Here is a 10,892-nt window from a genome sequence, read left to right on the forward strand (position 1 = left end):
AAATAAATCGCACAATCAACTCTTGAGTATCTGCATGTGTATTATCCTTTTTGCAGATTATTTGTGAAAAACATTTAATTGCAGAGTTTTATCTCTCTTCTCTTCAGTGTATTTTTCTACCACCTTTCTGACTACTATCAGTCATAGTAAGCTAAGGGGTCAGAAATGTAGTGAAATACAATAGTAATTCATTTTTACTGAATCCTGCAAGAACAAGGTATTAAATGTAAGCAAATTTCCAACATAGCCTAAAAGTCATTCAAGAATTGTTGCTTATAAAAAGGGGGTGTGAGGAAGGGGCTGTAAAATGTATTTTACATTTTCTTTCCTTATGAAGCTGAGTATGCTTTACTCCTTACCTTAAGTAAACCTTTATTGTACAGGTATTTTAATAGATGTTAAAAGGAAATAAAGGTGGCCCTAGCTGGGTACTCAGTGGTTAGAGCGCTGGCCCACAGACTGAAGGGTCACAGGTTGGATTCTGGTCAAGGGCAAGTACCTCAGAACACATGTGGGAGCAACCAATCTATGTGAGACCCATCGATGTTTCTTTCTCTCCATCTCTCCTCCTCCCTTCCACTCTCTCTAAAAATCAATGGAAAAAAATATCCTTAGGTGAGGATTAACAACAAAAAAGGTGAATCAAAACAGTATTACAAATTGCAATATTTCATCTTTTTATGGCTGAGTAATATTCCATTGTTTTGAGAGTATCATGCTAGTAAAATAAGTCAAATGAAGGACAAGAACCATATGATTTCACTCTATATGGAGTATAAAACAAAATGCAACAAATAAACTCACAGATACAGACAACAGAATGGCGGTTTCCAGAGGGGAAAGGGGCAGGGAGAGAATGAAGAGGGTAAAGGGAGTCAAATATATATATAGTGACAGAAGGAGACTAGTTTTGGGGTTGTGAACACACAATACTTGGAGTATGTAAGTGTTGTATTATAACATATTATAGCCCTGGCCCATGTGCTAAGTGGTTAGAGCATCTGCCAGAAGGACTTCAGGTTCAATTCTCAGTCAAGGGCACATACCTGGGTTGCAGTTTCGTTCTCCAGCCCCAATTGGTGTATATGTGGGTGTATGTGAGAGGCAACCAATGGATGTGTATCTCACATCAATGTTTCTCTCTCTCTCTCTCTCTCTCTCTCTTGTCTCTCTCTCTCCCTCTCCCCCCTTCATTCCAAAAAAAAGTTATATTAAAAAGTTGTATAATGTTATTAAGCAATGTTGCCCCAATAAATTTAATTAAAAATGAAAGAAAACACCCACAGGATTCCAACCTCAAGTGGTTTACAACTGAATGAGTGAGGATGGATGATAAGACATGTACATGTAAGGTCATAAGAATGGTAAAGAAAAGTGATATAAGAGTTTAAAGGAAATATTGAATCTATTATGCAATGGGACTAGGGTGAAGTGAGTGAAGCACTTGCCCCAGGTACAAAATTTAAGGGGGTACCAAAATTACAATAATCAAGATATGTAATGTTTTAATGTATAATTTTAAAAGTCAAAATTAATGCAGGTTTTAAGTAAATACTGGATCAGTAACAGTACCATGCAGAGCCATGTTGGAGTGTGAAGCAAGAGGAAAAGTCAATGAAAGACAGTTGGGGCTGGTGAGTGGTGAGTCCACTAACTAGGAAGTTACATCATTTTCTAAAATTAGTCTGTTGTGAAAAAACAGTGGCCTACTGCAAGAAATAATAACTTTTTAAAAATTTTGTTTTATTGCTTAAAGTATTACAAAGAGTATTACATATGTCTCCTTCCCCCCCCCCCCCCATCCTTGACATTCCCCTGGTCTCCCCTACCCCCAGGTGTCTTATGTCCATTGGTTATGCTTATATGCATGCATACAAGTCCTTCAGTTGATCTCTTACCCCCACTCCTGCCCCCCAACCCTCCCCAGCCTTTCCACTGTACTTTGACAGTCTGTTCGATGCTGCTCTGCCTCTGTATCTATTTTTGTTCAACAGTTTATAATGGTCTTTATTATCCATAAATGAGTGAGATCATGTGGTATTTTTCTTTCATTGACTGGCTTATTTCACTTAGCATAATGCTCTCCAGTTCCATCCATGCTGTTGCAAATGGTAAGAATTCCTTCTTTTTTACAGCAGCATAGTATTCCATTGTGTAGATGCACCAGTTTTCTAATCCATTCATCTGCTGATGGGCACTTAGGCTGTTTCCAGATCTTAGCTATGGTAAATTGTGCTGCTATGAACATAGGGATGCATATATCCTTTCAGATTGGTGTTTCTAGTTTCTTGGGATATATTCCTAGAAATGGGATCACTGGGTCAAATGGGAGTTCCATTTTTAACTTTTTGAGGAAACTCCATACTGTCTTCCATAGTGGCTGCACCAGTCTGCATTCCCACCAGCAGTGCACGAGTGTTCCCTTTTCTCCACATCCTCTCCAGCAATTGTCATTTGTTGATTTGTTGATGATAGCCATTCTGACAGGTGTGAGATGATACCTCATTGTTGTTTTGATTTGCATCTCTCTGATGATTTGTGACTGAGCATGTTTTCATACGTCTCTTGGCTTTCTGAATGTCCTCTTTTGAAAAGTGTCTATTTAGGTCCTTTGCCCATTTTTTGATTGGGTTGTTCGTCTTCCTTTTGTTAAGTTGTATGAGTTCCCTATAAATGTTGGAGATTAAACCTTACGGTGATACCATTGGCAAATATGTTCTCCCATGCAGTGGGCTTTCTTGTTGTTTTGTTGATGGTTTCTTTTGCTGTGCAGAAGCTTTTTATTTTGATGTAGTCCCACTTGTTTATTTTCTCTTTAGTTTCCAATCCCTAGGAGCAGTATCAGTGAAGAAATTGCTTCGGCATATATCTGAGATTTTGTTGCCTTTGGATTCCTCTAGTATTTTTATGGTTTCCCATCTTACATTTAAGTCCTTTATCCATTTTGAGTTTATTTTTGTGTATGGTATAAGTTGGTGGTCTAGTTTCATTTTTTTTTGCATGTATCTGTCCAATTTTCCCGAAACCATTTATTGAAGAGACTGTCTTGACTCCATTGTATGTTCTTGCCTCCATTGTCAAATAGTAATTGAGCATATTGGTTCGGGTTGATTTCTGGGTTCTCTATTCTATTCCATTGATCTATATGTCTGTACTTGTGCCAATACCAGGCAGTTCCTTCATCTTGAATTTTTTTGAATAGTCTGAGGAGGATAGGTTCTTCCTTGAATGTTTGGTAAAACTCCCCTGTGAAGCCATCTGGCCCTGGGCTTTTGTTTGCTGGAAGCTTTTTGATGACTGCTTCAATTTCTTCCATAGTTATTGGCCTATTGAGATTTTTAGATTCTTCCTGATTGAGTTTTGGAATGTTATATTTTTCTAGGAATATGTCCATTTCCTCCAGGTTGTCTAGTTTGTTGGAGTAGAGTTGTCCATAGTATTTTTTAACAATCATTTGTATTTCTGTGGGGTCTGTTGTTATTTCGCCTCTATCATTTCTGATTTTGTTTATTTGGATCCTCTCTCTTTGCTTCTTGGTGAGCCTGGCTATATAATAATTTTTATGATCATTGACTTCTTTCTACAATTTTGGGTGCCACACTCTGAGTGGAATACTACTATATTGCTAATAGGAGCAGATACTGGCCTTGGGCACTTTGTCTGCTAACCATTAGGATTTTTAGATGGAATCTAAAACCTGATACCACTCTTAAAGTTGAAAGTCAGAATACTGGGTCAGAATTGTACTGCTCTAATAATTACATTAGTGTGTTTTTTCTCTATACTTTCTGCTAGAGACAGCTCTCTCTAGGCAGCCTGAGGCATCCATCTGCCTTGGGGCAAATTAAGATTGTGAAACAAAAAACAAAAAAGAAAAGGAGAGTTCAGCCGAGACAGCAGCAGCAGCAGACTCAAGAATGAACAACCTGCCAGAAAACAGTAAATTGCCTGTGGAGAGTGGAGACAGCAGCACAGGCACACAAACGAATGGTCTGGACTTTCAGAAGCAGCCTGTGCCTGTTGGAGGAGCAATCTCAACAGCCCAGGCCCAGGCTTTCTTCAGACATCTCCACCAGGTCCAGCTCGCAGGAACAAGTTTACAGGCTGCTGCTCAGACTTTAAATGTACAGTCTAAATCTAATGAAGAATCGGGGGATTCCCAGCAGCCAAGCCAGCCTTCCCAGCAGCCTTCAGTGCAGGCAGCCATCCCGCAGACCCAGCTCATGCTGGCTGGAGGGCAGATAACCGGGCTTGCCGGAAGCCGGTCCATCCTTGCTGCTTGACAGTCGCTGCAGGAAAGAAACATCTGCATAGCATATGTTTCAAGGGACCTGGTTTATATAGCATACTGTTCTTAATATGTTTGCTCCCCTTAGCGCTATGTGTTTTAACCAAGGTCACCTCTCTGAGAAAGGTTGTTTCCTCAGGTAGGGATTTTTCCCTGAAGTTAGGGAGGGGATAAAACCCCTTAACTAAGTGCCAGGCGGGTAGTTAATCACTTTAACTACAAACAATCATGCTTAAGCTACATAATCTTTACTCCCTGGAATGGAGATAAGAAACGCCCTAACCTTTGCAATAGAAATTGACAGGATTAAAATCAACTGGTATAAATACAGATGTAACAAGACAATAAACAACAGAACTTGTCTGGAGATCCTGGCTACAGATCCTGGCTAGGCTGCTGATCAACTGAACGCTGTCTCCCTGTCATTCCTTCTTTGCCGACTCCGTCCACACCTTTGGGGACCCCTGGACCTGCTGGGGTTGGACCCCAACACGGGCTTACTTTGATGCTAGCCCAGCAGCAGTTGCTCCTGCAGCAGGCACAGGCACAGCTGTTGGCCGCTGCGGTACAGCAGCACTCCACCAGCCAACCGCACAGTGCTGCCGGGGCCACCATCTCTGCCTCCACCGCCACACCCATGACGCAGATCCCGCTGTCTCAGACCATACAGATCAAACAGGATCTGCAACAACTACAGCAACTTCAGCAGCAGAATCTCAACCTGCAACAGTTCGTGCTGGTACATCCAACCACCAACCTGCAGCCAGCACAGTTCATCATCGCACAGACGCCCCAGGGCCAGCAGGGTCTCCTGCAAGCGCAAAATCTTTTAACGCAACTACCTCAGCAAAGCCAAGCCAACCTCCTACAGTCGCAGCCAAGCATCACCCTCACTTCCCAGCCAGCAATCCCAACACGCACAATAGCTGCAACCCCAATTCAGACACTTCCACAGAACCAGGGAACACCAAAGCGAATTGACACTCCCAGCTTGGAGGAGCCCAGTGACCTTGAGGAGCTTGAGCAGTTTGCCAAGACCTTCAAACAAAGACGAATCCAACTTCGATTTACTCAGGGCAATGTTGGGCTTGCGATGGGTAAACTGTATGGAAATGACTTCAGCCAAACTACCATCTCTCGCTTTGAAGCCTTGAAACTCAGCTTTAAGAACATGTGCAAGTTAAAGCCACTTTTGGAGAAGTGGCTCAGTGATGCAGAGAACCTCTCGTCAGATTCAGCGCTCTCCAGCCCAAGTGCCCTCAATTCTCCAGGGCAGGGAATCGAGGGCTTGAACCGTAGGAGGAGGAAACGCACCAGCATAGAGACCAACATCCGTGTGGCCTTAGAGAAGAGTTTCCTGGAGAATCAAAAGCCTACCTCAGAAGAGATCACCATGATTGCTGAGCAGCTCAACATGGAGAGGGAGGTAATTCGAGTTTGGTTTTGTAACCGCCGCCAGAAGGAAAAAAAGGATCAACCCACCCAGCAGTGGTGGGACCAGCAGCTCGCCTATCAAAGCAATTTTCCCCAGCCCGACTTCCCTGGTGGCGACCACGCCAAGCCTTGTGACCAGCAGTGCAGCAACTACCCTCACAGTCAACCCCATCCTCCCTCTGACCAGCGCTGCAGTAACCAACCTCTCTGTTGCCGAGGTGCCTTACTCAGTCTCAACCCAGGGACCGACCATGGGCGGTGCTCTCAGCCCAGCTCTGATGAGCAATAGTACACTGGCAACCATTCAAGCTCCAGCGAGGCAGTGACCACTCCTGGGGAGTTGACGGGACCCCTGCCCCGTTTCTCCTGGTGGTTTCGCGATCTGGGTGGCTATTGTGTAACCCCACTGCCCCAGACGCCTGGGTAGCCAGTGGCCACCCCCCCCTCCGACTGCCCCCCCAAAATATTTCATAAGAGTCAGCTGATAACATAGAATGGGGACTTTGCATTTGGGGATTCGCTGATGCCTTCCAAGGCCTGAGGAGTCAGGGGACATAAGTGGTGCTGTCTCCTTAAAAGTGCCCTTCCTGTGACCCCTCCTGGGCCGCCCACAGGCTGTGGGCTTGGGAGAGGCTGTGTGGGTGACTGAATCAGAAGGAAATGCTAGTTTTTTTGTAGATGCATTTGTCTCCTGTAACTTTATATATATATATGTTAAACTTAACTGTAACTGTACAGTTCATTTCTGTTGTAAAACATCATTAAACCATTTTTCCAATTAAAAAAAAGAATAAAAAGAAAGTTATAATTTGCCTGTGACTTGGAAAATGGAATTTTCAAATATGCAGCAAGACTTATAAGCTCAGCTTTATAAAATAAAAAATAAAAAAGGAATCCCTCAGTCCCTTACCTCCTCCTTTAATTTATCTAGAAAGGAGCTGACTCAGATCAGAGAATGTTTTCCATAGTGAAGATCAGTATCTCGCCCACCTTTGGCCAAGGTCTAGGCAAGGAGCACAGGATATACAGGAAGTGAAAAGCGCACCTGCTGCTTCTCATACGAACAGATTTAGAAAGGAGACAAAGGGGAAGGAAATGAGTTCCTCTGAAAATGGTATGTTGGAGAGTTGAAGGAAATGATAAGACCATAGGGGATTTTCCCTAATTCAGTTTTAAGGTATGGGAGGCCATTGCCTCACAGGCTGCCCTGCCTTCAACTTCGGGGACAGCCCCATTAAAGTCAAAAGCATAGTAGGGCAGAGTTAGGCCCAGGGTTTAGTTTTTCTGCATCCAAGTAAGGTATGGACAGAACTCAAAAGTTCTCCCATGCTCCCAAGGGGAGCTAGAAAGGTAACTGAGATGAGAGCCAAAGGGCTTTCTTCCCCACATAGCAAAGACTATTGGTAAGCTGTCGAAGTCATGGAGAGGGAGGGTGTGCCATGTGAACTATGGTAATGCTAAGGAAACAGGTATGCATATACGTACACAGGCTATACAATGCATGGTCACAGGTAGAAGGATTCCAGGTCCTGACCAAGCCAGGAAACTGTACTCTCAGGTATATGAGCTGTCCCCTTTAGCAGCTTGTGTAATGCAGTTCATTCTCTTGGCCTACATGGTAAGATGTGACCATGCAGACAAAGAACAGTCTTACAAAATCAGGAGAGCCAGAAGACACCATGAGGTGGACACTATCAAAGCTCTGCCCAGATCCCCTTGGATCTATTTAGAGGTTCTGTGGGCACCAACCCTACCCCCCTCGTTTAAGTGTGCTTTGGCCTCCAATGCCTGCAACTGGGGCTCTTCATTGGAGATATGCCTTCAGGCTCCTGGAGCAGCTTCATGCATCTGCCACGTAGTGTCATGGGAGAGGGCCTTATGCAAAGATTGATGGGGGAGAAGGATGTATGACGGGAATAGAAAAGCCCAATCTCTTCACTTTAAACCCTCAAGTGAGACTACATTGGCTGCAGGAGAGACCCACTAACCCTGGTGGACCACCACATACTATTGAAGCCGACCTTGCTCTGTCTCTTCTCTATGTAAGTGAAGGGCTGTTTTACCCAGTGCTTGACTGTGCTGTGTTTTCCTTGGAGACTCCGATACCAAATGCAGTGGGCAGAAATGCTTAGAATCATCCCCTGGGATTGGGAACCAGTGCAGGTTACCTGCTCTACAACTCTCCTCCCTCATCGTTTTATGGGCTAGAGCAAGTCTCAAAAGCCATGCCTCTGTTCAACAAGATAGGAGTATATAGTTTTCTTGCAGGGAGGAGCTGTGGACTGAGGTTCAGAGACAACACACAAGTCCCTGGGATGTCTGGTAAAATCATGGTGCCCCTGTCTTTGGGGTTCAGGGTGGCAAAGTAGGTTAACAAAACAAGGTTTCAGCCAATGAGGAACATGGCAGGGGGCCATCATTGAAAGTGGGGTACAGGTTGCATGCTTAGCCACAGGACATGAATTAAAGAGTGGAAAGACCAAGGCAAGGGAAATAGTCCCAACATCCCCACAGTAGTTTCAGAAAAGAGGGAACTGAAGCAACTATGAAATCCAGTCTGAGTGGCGAGGGCGAGAAAGAGTCAAAGGTATACATATTCTGAGCTCTTTAGGAAACTGTATTGTAGTATCTTGTCGACTTGTAGAGCAGGTAACATGCACTGGTTACCAATCCCAGGGGATGACTACATCTCCCAGCATCCCTTTCCCTCTGCAAGTTCAGGCTAGGATTTGCCACAAGAGACATCGCCTATGAAATTTGGAAGGCAGAAGTGAAGCAGTAGCAACAGTTTTTTCGCCCCTGATGGTCAGGGTGCTGGACAGTGTGGCAGCTCAAGCACATTGTCACGGATCCACATAGGACAGCACTGACTCACAGTTCCTCCAACTCCCGCCAAATGTCTGTCTTCGGCTTCTCCCAGTGCTGTATCAAAGCAGGGCCCCTCCATGGCAAGAGGCACCGGCTTACCCTGCAGGACACCCACCGTACCAGGGTTGGAATTAGTGAGAAATGGATATTCATTTCAGTTCATCTTCACAGATTTCAGAGTGTCCTTGCTCTGGTCTTATTTACTATATTCTCCCAATTTCCACTGTCAGTCAAATGTCAATGAAATGACTAGGATATGTGAAGTTACTTAGGATGAAAGCAAGAAATGCACTGCTCATTTATGCCAGAGACCAAATATGTACAGATGTTGTCAAAGTATAAATATTACCACCACATGGCATTAGTTCACAGGACACTCAGGAGATCACCCTGAATCTGGAGAAGACTTCACAGACCAGTGGTCTAGAAGACACTGTATTAGGGCGTATATATGCTCTGAATTCTAGAACGACAGATTTCCTTTTCCCTTCTGATTTAATTAAGTCTCTCTTTAAGACAATCCTATTATGTGTGGATTTATTATAGCTGAGATTAGTCTTTAAAAAGAAGATAAACACAGAAGGCTATGCGGTCATTGAGAAAGAAAATCAATTTAATTTGTCATTATTCAGAATTGGGGTTTTACAGGAAAAACCCATAAATTCTGACTCTCTCATATTTCTATATTGTGAAACAGGTGATCATAATGCAGATTATGCAGATTATTTAGGTACTGCCTAGATGTAACTCAGCAATAGAGTATGAGCTCAGATCTTGTTAATAGATTACAGTAGAATTTTGAAACAAGGGAATACAGGTAAGTTTTTTCAGTTTTTTAGTCACTGGTCTTCCTTTATGCTGAATATATGTATGTAGGAGCCCACTAGAAATTCAGATGCAGAATTTCCTTTCATCTGATCATGTAGACGTGAATTAATGTAGATGATATGAACAGAGAAAGATAAAAAGATGTCATGTTGAATATTCAATAACCCATTACTCAAAGATAAAAGTTTTCTAATAGCCATTAAGAAGAAAATCAAAGAATATATAAATTTTAATTTAGCATAGCATTGCATCACATCATAGCTTGTGGGAGGCTTCCGGAGAATCTAGCAACAGATGGATTACTGGTCATTGACTAAGAATTTGCCAGTGCCAAAGGTAAAGAAAATTGGACTGCTCCTAAAAGATTTTAAATAAAAAAAGAAGTTAAATTCCCCATCGTAAAAACCTTATGGAAAGCTGTTACGAATTTAGGCACTACTGAATAAAGCTGCAGTTAAGAAAGCCAATTATTTTTATAGGGAAAATAAATTTTTCTATGATAATTCAGATAAAACTGGTAAGTGGATAACTGCCTTAATAAAAGAGAGAGAGAAAGCTCAACATAACAGCAATTTATACAAAACAAGGAGTGATAATGAGGAAAGAGATAAGAAATATCTTTAAGGCATATTATGAGAGTATATAAATCTAAGAACCTGGTAAGGATGGTAGATTTAGAAGTTTGGCGGGGAGGGATTGAAATCTTATATCTCTTCCTAAATAAAAACTTTCTTAAAGATGAAAGTGTCTGCCTACCTTGACTGTGTGCCTATGGGATTACCCCAAACTGTGGGGAGTTCTAACCAGGACCCAAAATTCCAGTTGATGCATTTCAATAATATGGAGAACTCAAACCCATTTTGAAATTACTATATTCTATTGAATTGCTCCTCAATCAATTAACTGATTCTGTGAAAAATCATTCACCTGCATAAGTCAGGACTCTGTGATTATAAATGACAAAAACTAACTAAGGTTGGCTTAAGCTAGTAGGCTAGGTTTGTTATGGCAGCTGGGAAAAGCACTGGGTTAGCACAGCAGGTGCTGAGCTTAAGGACGGGTGATCTGGATTTACCACCACCTGGATTTGCTTCCCTTTCTACTTGTCTCCAGTTTCTGATTGCTTCTGATGTCTCCAGCCACAGCCAGTGGGAGAGAATGAAGCCACACCAAGACAGTCCAGAATTAAAGTAATTAGAAGCAAGAGCGAGAACAAGAGGGAAAGAGTGTCTTTATGGCAATAGAGTTCCAGTTTCAAACTCTGAGATCCCCAGGACTGTGCCATGCAGGTTCCTGAAGCTTTTCCTCTGGTTCTGCTACCTGTTACAAGAGCCTTACACTAAAATAAAAAGACCCCCTTTGGGCTCAAGCTAGTTTGAGTTGAGTTTCTATCGCTTGTAACCAAAAGAGTCCACATTAATATAACTTACCTCTCTGAATAATGCTGGAGAACTGACTTCCTGGGAAAGCAAAT

The 10,892-nt window shown here is 42.8% G+C and overlaps 1 protein-coding gene across 1 annotated transcript; it reads left to right on the forward strand.

Moving 5' to 3' along the window:
• The first annotated feature begins 3,884 nt into the window (after positions 1–3,884).
• On the forward strand, positions 3,885–6,103 carry LOC102435488 (POU domain, class 2, transcription factor 1-like). The gene is given in 3 exon segments (XM_023749308.1): positions 3,885–4,246; positions 4,781–5,753; positions 5,755–6,103. Coding segments are annotated over 3 exon segments (1,596 nt in total). The 5' UTR covers positions 3,885–3,917; the 3' UTR covers positions 6,049–6,103.
• Positions 6,104–10,892: the final 4,789 nt, after the last annotated feature.

This window comes from Myotis lucifugus, unplaced genomic scaffold (genome assembly GCF_000147115.1).
Source record: "Myotis lucifugus unplaced genomic scaffold, Myoluc2.0 scaffold_8, whole genome shotgun sequence".
Lineage (NCBI taxonomy): Eukaryota > Metazoa > Chordata > Mammalia > Chiroptera > Vespertilionidae > Myotis > Myotis lucifugus.